The sequence below is a fragment of the Mesoplodon mirus genome, assembly GCF_964341445.2.
Source record: "Mesoplodon mirus genome assembly, chromosome: 2".
NCBI classification, from domain to species: Eukaryota; Metazoa; Chordata; class Mammalia; order Artiodactyla; family Ziphiidae; genus Mesoplodon; species Mesoplodon mirus.
In genome coordinates, this window is record NC_138977.1 from 159533727 (window position 1) to 159545757 (window position 12031).

The 12031-nt window shown below is 35.3% G+C and overlaps 1 protein-coding gene across 1 annotated transcript in view; it reads left to right on the forward strand.

The window, feature by feature from the left end:
* Positions 1–7283: 7283 nt before the first annotated feature.
* SLC9B1 (solute carrier family 9 member B1) overlaps positions 7284–12031 on the forward strand; it is a gene marked incomplete at its 5' end in the record, with an annotated part of 49816 nt that continues 45068 nt past the window's right edge. The window contains 2 exons of the mRNA XM_082610916.1: positions 7284–7352; positions 9689–9827. Coding sequence (XP_082467042.1) covers positions 7284–7352; positions 9689–9827 — 208 coding nt within the window. The remainder of the gene's footprint in view (positions 7353–9688; positions 9828–12031) is intronic.

Consider the following 12031-nt stretch of genomic DNA (forward strand, 5'->3'; position numbering starts at 1 on the left):
ATAAGACACAGAATTTGAGAGAATGCTCTGAAGAGGTTGAGAATATAAGAGGTTGAGAGTTTGATAATTCTAGCAGAAGTTCCAGAGTGCTCAGTGAAAGGGGTTGGAAGGTAAGAGGCATATAGAGAGATTTTAACACCTTTATAATTGATTTCCAATGAGCTCTTTCTAAATAATCTTAGCCTTCTCTGACTTATTCATTATTTACACCCTATTTTCAAGTTTTTCCTAAGGCCCTTATTTTTAATACTTTCTTTTCTAAAATAGACAAACCAAAAAGTTAGATAGATGCTTGATAGATTTTCTTTTCTTTTTAAAAAACAGATTTAAGTTATAATGGCCATTTTCTAAACGTTAGCATCTAAACCCTGTGAGAGCTTTGTCTATGTCTGACACAGTGTCTGATATATTATAAGCACTTTAATTTTAAGAGTGTGGGCTCCGGAGCCAAACTGCCTGATTTTGGCCCCAGCTCCTTTATTTATACCTTTGTGACCTTGGAAAAGTTACCCAGTTGTTACAGGACCGGAAAGCATAGACAGTAGGAGTGAACCAAGGGGAAGTAATGTATCTCTGACCTGGGAAAAACAATGAGGGTATCGTAATTTGTCGGGGGCATCATCTAAGGCAAAATTCCTAGAGAACTATTCCCTAGGAACCAGAACAAATTGAGGTAAAACTGAGTGTTACAAATCTATCTCAACTGAGTTCAGTCTCTGATTTCCTTAAAGTGGTTAGCACTCCCCCCCACCACACATTTCTTTCTGGAAGAAGATAACATTTGGAGACTGTATCATTTCTTATACATGTCAAGTTTTCAATAAAAATTATTAGCCATGCTAGCTTTTAGGCAATACTTTATGACCACAAACCAAGACAGAAAATTGAAAATAGAAACATGTTCAAAGATGACCCAGATTTTTGAGTTAGGAGACAAAGATGTTTAGATGACTATGATTGTAAGAACTAAAACTGTAAAAGTCTTTGAAGAAAAAATAGGGGGAAAGCTTCATGACTTTGGATTTGGCAATGATTTCTTGAACGTTACACCCAAAGTACAGGCAAAAAGAAAAAATAGATGAATTGGACAACATCAAAATTAAAAACTTTTGCACATTGAAGGACACTATCAACAGAGTGGAAAGGCAACCCACAGAATGAAAGAAAGTATCTGCAAGCCAGATATCAGATAAGTGATTAATAGCCATAGTATTTAAAGAACCCCTACAACTCAACAACAAAAAACAATCTAGTCTTAAAATGGGCAAAGGACTTGAATAGGCATTTCTCCAAAGGAGATATACGAATGGCTAATAAACACATGAAAATGTTCTCAACATCACTAATCATTAGGGAAATGCAAATCAAAACCACATTGAGATACTGTTTCATACCCATTATGATGGCTATTAACAAAAAAAAAATAACAGGTGTCAACAAGTGTGTGGGGAAATTGGAACCCTTGCACATGGCTCATGTGAATATAAAATGGTATAGTCACTGTGGAAAACAGTATGGCAGTTCCTCAAAAAATTAAATGTAGAATTACCATACGATCTAGCAGTTCTCCTTTGTACATACGCATGAGAATTGAAAGCAGACTTTGAACAGTTATTTGTACATCCATGTTTATAGCAGCATTATTCACAGTAGCCCAAAAGGTGAAAACAACCCAAATGTCCATCAACAAACGAAGGGATTAAATTCATAGCTTTTGCCCAGTCCTAAGGTAGAATTCCATGTTTCCATTGCATTCTGGTACTTGGATGTGACCACTGGCTTCAAACTCATCATCTTCCCCTGCCACTGAGCAGCCCTGGCTTCATCTCTCTCTAGTTGTATGACCCTGGGAAAGCTACTGACCCTCCAGTCCTCGGAGTCCTCATCTGTTCAATGGGGGGAGGGGGTGGTGATATGAGGAAAGCAGACACATATCATGTATGTAGTACCTATCTCGGGGTCTGGTACATTGTAAGCACTAAATATATGATTGTACTTATTCATTCAGCATCTATTCATTCATCAGCACTGGTTTTAATTAATTCCACAATAGGAAGCATGGATGTAGTCCTAACCCACTACTTGCAGGCTAATTTTCCAGGAAAACGATCATCTCCCACTAAATCGAGTAAATAAGATGCTACAGTATGGCTGTTTCCTTTGCATTTTATGTTGGTGTATTGCCATCTAGTGGACAATGCACAGGTTACAAGCAAAAGAGGGAAAGGGCGCGCAGAGAAAGGCGATAATCCTAAAAGAAATGTTTACCGTGCAGATTGCTCCATAACATTGTTGGATTTCAACAACTATCTGAAAAACATAAATAACAAGATGTGTTCTGAATATAAAATAAATTGTAAATGAACACTATAGTATGTTACCAGCTTATAATCTTACAATCTCTAACTTGTTCTAAGCAAAATAAAAAATAAAAGAATCAGCATTCTTTCCTGCAACTGACCGCTTTTCTCCATTTGAATTCTCCATGCCACATATTGGATGGGAATCTAAATCATAAGGAAGCCACTCAACCAGGGGTTAGACCTCCTGACTTCTCTACCTTTAACTAGCTAAGCAATTCTGTTTTCCTTTCTGAGTATGTTACCATTATGGAGTGCTTACCATATGCTTGGGACTATGCTGAATATTTCATTTGGATTATCTCACTTAATCATTAAATTATTAATAGTGAACCACTAAAAAAAAGACAAATGAAGGGGTAAACAAAATATGGTATACACATACAATGGAATATATTATTCAGCCATAAAAAGGAAGGAAATTCTGATACATGTTACAAAATGGATGAATTTTGGAGACATTATACTAAGTGAAATAAGCCAGATGCAAAAAGACAAATATTGTATGATTCCATTTATATGAGGTACCTGGGGTAGTCAAATCATAGATACAGAAGGTAGAATGGTGGTTACCGGGGGGTTTCAGGAGGGGAGAATAGGGAGTTATTGTTTAATGGATACAGAGTTTCAGTTTGGGATGATGAAAAAGTTCTGGAGATGGACAGTGGTGATGGTAGCTTAACAATGTGAATGCACTTAATACCACTGAAATGCACTCTTGAAAGTGGTGAATTTTATGTCATGCATATTTTATCAAAATAAAAAAAATTTTAGTAACTATAATATCAGTCAAAGAGAGGGAAAATATACTATCTTCAAAGGAGTCATGGTAAGAATGGTAATTAAATTCTTAACAGAAATTATGGGAGCCAGAATGCAATGGAACATTTTTTAAATGCTTACAGAAAATAACTTCTAGACTAGAATTCTGTGTCCAGTGAGAATACCCTTCAAAAGTGAAGGTGAAATTAGCACATTTCAGACAAATAAATAATGAAAGGGTTTATTGTCAACAGATCTATAGTAAAAGAAATACTGAAAACAGACAATACCAAGGTCATCAAGGATATTGAGCAACTATAAAGACAGGTTACAACCAGTGCAGTAAAGAAAGAAAAGGAGATTAAATGCATAAATAAAACTTGTATACTTAGAAAATCCAAGAGAATCTACAGACTATTAGAATAAAGTGAACTTATTAAGGCCTGCATATAAAATAAATAAACAAAACTTACTTGTATTTCTGTATATCAGCAAAAACAAATAATGAATTTTTTAAATGATACTATTTTGGTAACATCCAAAAAAGCATCAATGCCTAGAAATAAGCCTACCTAGAAATAAGCCTAATGAAAGATGTGCAAGACCTCTAACTTCAATTTAGAGGTCTACAAAACATTATTAAAATAAAGAAAATCTAAATAAGTGGAAGGATATACAATGTTCAAGGATTGACATACTGTTAAGATATCAGGTTCTCCCCAAATTGATCTGTAGATTCAGTACAATTTCAGACAAAATTCCAGCAGGTTGTGTGTGTGTGTGTGTGTGTGTGTGTGTGTTTGTGAATTGACAACTTGATTCTAAAATTCATATGGAAATACAAAAAGCCAAAGAGTCAATCCAACTCTATCAACACCTATTATATAAGCACTAATGTAGTGTTGGCATAAGGATAGAAAAATAGGCCAGTGGACCAGAACAGAATCCAAAAATAAATTCACATATATGTGGTCACCTTATTTACAACAAAGGTGACCCTGAAGTGCAATGGGTAAAGGATGGTCTTTTTAAATTAATGGTTCTGAGTCAATCAGATATCGTATGGGGAAAAAATCAATTTTTATCTTTTTCTCACACTATACATAAAAATCAATTCCAGATGGATCATAGACTTAAATGTAAAAGGCAAAACACTAATGCTTCCAGAAGAATATGTAAAGAGATATCTTTATGATCTCAGGGTTGGCAAAGATTTCTAAAACAATAAAAACTCCAGCCATAAAGGAAGATGAGAACAAATTGGACTAAATTAAAGTAAAAACTTCTGTTCATTCAAAGACATCATCAGAGTGAAAATGCAAGCCACAGAGTAGGAGCTGATATTGGCTATTTATATATTCAAGAAAAGATCCATTCTAGAATACATAAAGAACTCCCAACAAATCAATTAGAACAATACAGGCAATACATTTTTTTTAATGAGCAAGAGAGTTAAACAGATACTTTACTAAAAAGGATATTTAAATGGCCAATAAATATATGAAATATATTAGTCATCAAGAAAATGCAACTTAAATCCATAATGCAGTATCACCAGAATAACTAAAAGGAAAAAGACAGATGATGCCAAGGTTAATAAGGATTTGAATAATACTAAAGAGTATTTGGTTCAAATTCCAACTATGCTACTTGCCAGCTATGTGACTTTGGGAAAATTACTTAAAATTCCTGGGTCTCAGTTTCAACATCTGTAAAATAAGGATAATAATAGTAAATAATTCATAGAGTGTGAGAATCGAATGAGATAATTCCTGTTAAGTGTTTAACAGTCCAAGTTGTGTCAGCTGTTATTATATCATTTAATCCTCACAATAACCAATAAATTAAGCAATATTATATCATTATTTTACAGATAAGGAAATTGAGGCCTAGGGAAATAAATCACTTCTATCTCAGCTTCAAAGTTCTTGCTTTTAGTTACTATGCATACCACCTACCAATTCCACTTTTGGCAAATATGTAAAGAGAGTTTTGAGTAATTGCCAGGCACAAATATTGCTTGACACAGTATCAAGCTTCTCTTATAGCTCCTAACCTATTAAATTTATTATTCAGACCCCTTATCTAGGTTTTCAAGCTCTAATGCACTGTTTGCTCCCCTGGATCCCAAGTCCTGCCATCCTAATCATGACATAGTTGCAGATTTTAAAATATGCTGCCTGGTTTCTTGATGTCTCTCCTTGTATGATTCTTTTTTTTTTTTTTTTTTTTTTTTTTTTTTTTTTTGTGGTACGCGGGCCTCTCACTGTTGTGGCCTCTCCCGTTGCGGAGCACAGGCTCCGGAAGCGCAGGCTCAGTGGCCATGGCTCACGGGCCCAGCCGCTCTGCAGCATGTGGGATCTTCCCAGACCGGGACACAAACCCGTGTCCCCTGCATCGGCAGGCGGACTCCCAACCACTGCGCCACCAGGGAAGCCCTCCTTGTATGATTCTTGATGTTATGTTTGCATGATCCTAGTCCATCTGCCTAGTTATGACTCACAATTTGTCCTCATTCAAGTCGCAGTTGAAAGGTCCCCTTGACCACTGTGACATCATGCTGGTTTATTTTCTTCAGTATTTAATTGCAGTCTGAAAATATTGTTTATTGTCTTTCCCTTCCCCCCTACAAGAATATAAGCTCCATGAGAGTAGAAACGTATATTCCCATTTTGTTTTGCTGCTTTTGTCTTCAGAGTCCAGAAGAGTAGGCATTCAGAACTTACTGAGTGGGTGAACTTTGTGCCCTGACTCTTGTGTACTGGAGTTCAGATTTTTTCATGGTGCTAACCCTCAGCCTATCCCTTCAGAACCTGACACAGCTTACGTGATTCACCCACATTCCTTGTTCATAGGGCTTACTAACACTTAGCTTCTGGTCTAACAGCTAACAGGTAGTCATTCTAATAATTCTGATATTTCCTTTAACTAAAATGGAGTTTTACTTTAAAAGGACTTAGAGATCTAATTTTTTCATCAAATTTTAAAAAAATAAATGTTATTTTCTGTTTTAATATCATAAATTCAGTTATGATTCCTTATAGGATTTTACACACTAATATTTTACTTCATAAAGTGGGACAATATATGTAAGCACCCAGCATATGGTAGGTACTCAGCTGTTAATGTACCTTTTCATTAAAAACTTTCATTATTAAAATTGCTTGTCTTTTAAAAAAATATAGATACTTGAAGCACATTATTATCAAGTACTTAAAAATTAAAACTTGAAATCTTTAATTTTGTCCTCAACAGTAACTCAAGAATTGAAAGATATTTTTAAGGCAAAGATACTCTCCCTCTACTCAAAGGCAACAAAGATCACAGAGAAGGTAGAAACAACAGATATTTTAAAATAAATGTTTCCAGAACTAATTCTCCTCTTTTTTTTTTTTTTTTTTTTTTTGCGGTATGCGGGCCTCTCACTGTTGTGGCCTCTCCCGTTGCGGAGCACAGGCTCCGGATGCGCAGGCCCAGCGGCCATGGCTCACGGGCCCAGCCGCTCCGCGGCATATGGGATCCTCCCAGACCGGGGCACGAACCCGTATCCCCTGCATCGGCAGGCGGACTCTCAACCACTGCGCCACCAGGGAGACCCAATTCTCCTCTTGATATGGTTCTAGTTCACTGTTTTTTCCTAGTTCATTCTTATTCAAAATAAAACCTATTTTATTTTACTTAAGTGTTGAACCCACAGACCTTTCTAATGGACCATGTATAAAGACAGCATGCTTATAGATGTAGTTTTAATGTAGTTGATCGCATTTCATTTAAAATTTTTTTGAAGTCTCTTATGCAGGAGTTGACTGACTAGAGTAAATCAATGATGGAAATTAGCTCAAACATATTAATTCAGTGCATGAAATAAAGAACTAAGTTTTCTGATATATGCTTTTAGGATATGGCCCAGGAGTATGAACTACTGAGAAGTATTAAATTGTTTTGTGATAATGATTTTTAAAATTTATGCACATGACTTTGGTTAATAACTTTAAAATGAATATTTGGACTGTTTTTACTATAAAGATATCTGACTTGACTGTGGTGAAACTTTATGCTAAAAAATTATTTAAAAATTAATCCCACCTAACCGTGTTTGTTTTCAGATGGACTTATAGTCCTTTTTTTTTTCTTTCTTTCAAATTACTTTTAAACATTAGTATGTACACCACAGATCCAAAAAATGAACATTTGGAGGATAAAAACATCCAATCATCTACAACTCCTCAGGTAAAAAATTAAAACTATATTGTAACATATGACATGAAAACAATCTGATGCTAAAATTTATTTTTAAAGTTTACTTAATAGATTTTTTTATATGTTTGGTTTAAAAGTGAGAAGTGGTCATTTTATACTATGAAACCATAGAAAATGAATTCATAGCCCTATACTTATTGAATGTGAAAGATATCCATAACATATTGTTAAGTAAAAAAGCAGGTTATGGAACACTAGTATATTTACATTTTTATTAATAAATAACACACATACTCTCTCTCCCTTTCTCAGTCTCCCTCTCTCTTTTACATACATTCACACATTTCTAGATAAATATATATCAATATGTTAGCAATGGTTAACTCTGAATAGTAGGATTTGGAATGACTTTATTTTTTCCTGCTTATCTATATTTTTTGTTTTTCTAACATGATCATGTGTTATCTGGGTATTTAAAAAATAAATGATTCATGCTGAAAAAAAAGTGATTATTTTAAAATAGCTAGTTTTAATATGGCCCAAGAAATGGGCAAAAGGAATGAAAACATGGAAGGGGCGACTATAGATTATTTTGGAACCAAAGAGGCAGATTTTAGGAATAATGAAAATTTGGCTTACTATTTCTTGCCATGTCCAGAATAAAGTTAGTAGTTTAGAGTATAAGAGGTAAAGAAAAATCTAAATTAATTAAAATGTTGTGCTGTACATTCAAAGGAGACCCAGGTTTTTATTTTTGCAAGTATGTAGAGTAAGTCATTAGACCTTTTGTTGACCTAGTTTTACTAAATATTAATCGCTCATAATTAGAATTATAAATTGTTTATTTTTATTTTGTTCCTCTCTTTTTTTTTTTTTTTTTTTTTTTTTTGCGGTACGCGGGCCTCTCACTGCTGTGGCCTCTCCCGCTGCGGAGCACAGGCTCCGGACGCGCAGGCCCAGTGGCTACGGTTCACGGACCCAGCCGCTCCGCGGCATGCGGGATCCTTCCGGACCGAGGCACGAACCCGCGCCCCCTGCATCGGCAGGTGGACTCCCAAGCACTGCGCCACCAGGGAAGCCCCTAAATTGTTTATTTTTTAAATAGAGGTTTCTACAGTTCTTAAGGGCCAAAAAAGTCCTTTTTAAAAAATGTTTAAAATATTCACCATTGATTCTAATTACTTTATCTGTAAAGACTTCATCTTACTCTATGTAAATTTATTATAAATTCTGAGATAATAAAACTTAAAATAATATGGTTTTATTGTATATGACCTTTCACCCACCCTAATCAAAACTCACCTTTGTGTCTTTACCCTGGACCTTTTGTATAGTGACAGACTTTCCAGAAAAAGGTCTCTATATCAGAACTCCAAAAGATTAATCATGATCCAGTTTAAAGAACTTTGATTTTAAAGAGCTACATAATTCGTTTACACCAGCTGCTATGGCGCCTCTGTCTCCCTAGTCATTAAATGCTTCCTCTTCCTTTCCTTAATCTATCCAAGCTCTCTAGCCTTTGTTACCATTTCTTGTGACAATGGGATGTTCTCTCTCCACTGCACTCAAAAATATTATCAGTACACTCAAAGCGTTGGCCTGCATGTCCACACACGTACATGCATGTGCGCACACACACATACATCATGATAACAGCAAGGATGTTTGAATATCGCTATTCCATGGTTAACTATTCTGTTCTGTTTCTTTTTAATCTTTTGTTTTGGTTTGGTTTTTACCTTGGGAGAAGCCTTTCAATATTCTCACAAACTAAGGGTGTCTTTTTTCCCCCTAAATCAGCAGTTTCATTATTAGACTAACTACCATTAAATACTGGAAGATTGAGGTATACCCATAAACCATCTAAATATGTTATCTATAAATAGTAGTGGAAAAAGCATGAACCTTGAATTTCTGAAAGCTTGATCTGTTTTTTTCTCATTTTTCTTTGTTATATAATTTTTCAAATGAAATGAATCCAAGTTAAATTATATTTCACCTCCTTTCCAATTTAGCTGCATTTTAATTCTACAAAAGTTTTGTTGAATGATCTTTGGGAGTTAGACTAAGTAGGGACAGTTTTAATTATTCTGCCTGCACTATAGGCGCACTTATTCAGTATACATAAATCACAACTGAATATGGCAGGGAGGCAGGTCTACAAAAGGCTAAATCAAGGTGCCCTACAAAATACACTGTTGTTACCTCCCCAAATACCTATTGATATAGAGCATGAATATTATTTTGTATGTATAATTCTCCATGTTCACAGTAATAATATGAATTTAATTATGAAATTTGGTTGTCTTTTACATTCATAAAATTGTACAAGTATATTTCTTAAAAGACTCTTGTTTTTCCTTCAGATCCTCAAAGCTAGTGATACTAATGAACATGAAGAAACTAAGGAAACTGTCTTGTCAAAAACAGAGGAAACAAAACCGCAGATGGAAAAGAAGTGTTCTTGTCCTCCACAAGGAGTGCTGAATAAAACTATTACAAATGGTATGTGAAATAAGATATGTAAATGGATAGAAAATGAGAAATATATCTGATAAGTATTAAAATACAAGCCAACAAAAACATTGCTTAATCTATACACTCTAGAGCAGATGAGCAGCCCTATTTACAAGCTATATGTGGACAAAGAAGAAATAGTTCCTTAAATCTGTCAAAAATAATAATTGCTTAACAGATCTATATTTTAATGTTTTTCATGACTTTTTATGTTAAATTTTGGAAATTAGAAACAGAAGTGATAGAAAGATTTTTATTTAAAACCTACTTTTGACATTTAGTTTTAAGTAGCTAGAAGGAACATTATACTTCTGCCAATATTAAGGTTCTTATTTAAATTAAGCCCCAAATTTTATGCTGTCTTAAAGAGTTGTGTAGAACTTGCTTTCCCACTAAAATTTTAAAGCATCTCATTGTCACCAAATATTTATAGAAGGTTTTTTTCCCCTAGATTTCTATATGATTAAACTTGAGAGTGAGAATGACCTCTAGAAGTACAGATCTCACAGAGAACAAAAATTAGATTAAAATATGATGAAGGATTAGTATTTAAAGTTTACATTGTTTTTCTTTGCTGCTTGCTAACTTTAAACTGAAAATTTTATTAATTGATGTAGTAAATTCATTTAGCAAAAGTTGCTTTTTAATTAAAATCAGTATTTTTAAGGCCCTGAATCTAAAGTAAACTTGAACATCTGCCAATGTAAGTGACTGGACTCCTTTGTAAATATAACTTCTGCACATAGGTCTCACATACGCATCCCCATGACCTTATTTAGGGGGCAGTTTCTATACAGCAGTTGTTAGAAGTAGGGCCAGTGCATGTGGAAGAGAGGGAAATGTATTGGTCACCAAAGATTATCCATTGAGGTTGAGGACTGTGGTTTGCTCAGGAACTATTTGAGGAGTTTTATACCAACAAACTTTGATACTTGTAACTGGTTTCCCCCTTTGTTTTCCTTCATTTTTGATTTTGCGAATTTAGAGAAATTCATAGGAAAAGGAGCTTCATGTTTCTATCTTGAGGGTCTATATTCTTGTACTCTCTTTTTCAATCTGTCTCTCTGTCTCTCTCCCTCTCACATACACACCCTATTTTCAAAATAAACAAACTCTTAAAAGAGTGTATACTCTGGATAATACAAAGAAATAGAGCTGCAGTTTGTCAACAAGTCATGTTTAATTCAGCAATCCTGCAGTGTACACAGGTTAAATTAAATAAGAAATCTAAACTTTCAACCACATGTAGAAATCAGTCTCATCACTTTTTTTTTTTTTTTGTGGTATGTGGACCTCTCACTGTTGTGGCCTCTCCCGTTGTGGAGCACAGGCTCCGGACACGCAGGCTCAACGGCCATGGCTCATGGGCCAAGCTGCTCCGCGGCATGTGGGATCCTCCCAGACCAGGGCACGAACCCGTGTCCCCTGCATCGGCAGGCGGACTCTCAACCACTGCGCCACCAGGGAAGCCCAGTCTCATCACTTTTAATCACACTGTTTATATCTTACTTGGAGGTTGGCTTCCCTAAATGCAAAGAAATGGATACTCTAGGGCAATAAGTTTAGGTTTTAGGCTATTACTCCTTTTTTGCTTCTTTTTAGTTTACTTTGAATAAAGGTACTAACTTATTTCCATTAAGTTATTTTTCCTTTAAATAAATGAAAGGGAAGCTTTATTATACATCCAACTAAGATTTTCAAATAATCTTGGAAGCAAATTTCTGCATTAAAGTCTTACCACTAGTTTCATAAAGTAAGCAGTCTTGGAAGTTTAGAGCTCAAAAATTATATCCCAGGCAATTCCAGTTTCTGGTCCAGCATCATCACTCCATCCTTACAACAAATAAAGAGCTGAACAAACTGAAAAATCACCAACTCTCCTTAGTTCCATCAAAGAAGTGAGGTCACAGGGCAAATTACCACCCCCCAAATTAGAGACAGGTTGATACAAAGGATCATAAGTTAGAGCAGAAACCTCTGCGGGAACCAGTAGTGAGGGTAGAAGATTTGTCAATTAGCTGGAAGCTCAGTGTGGGCAAGTCTGAGAGTTAAAAACTATAGGAAGAGCCCAGTCATGGTGTTGGGGGACATCCTTCTGTGAGTTGTACCTCCAAGAGCCATCTGTCAGGGAGAGAGAAATGGTAACCACTGTGAAATACACCAGAGATCCTGTTCTTAATAAAACCTGCCCT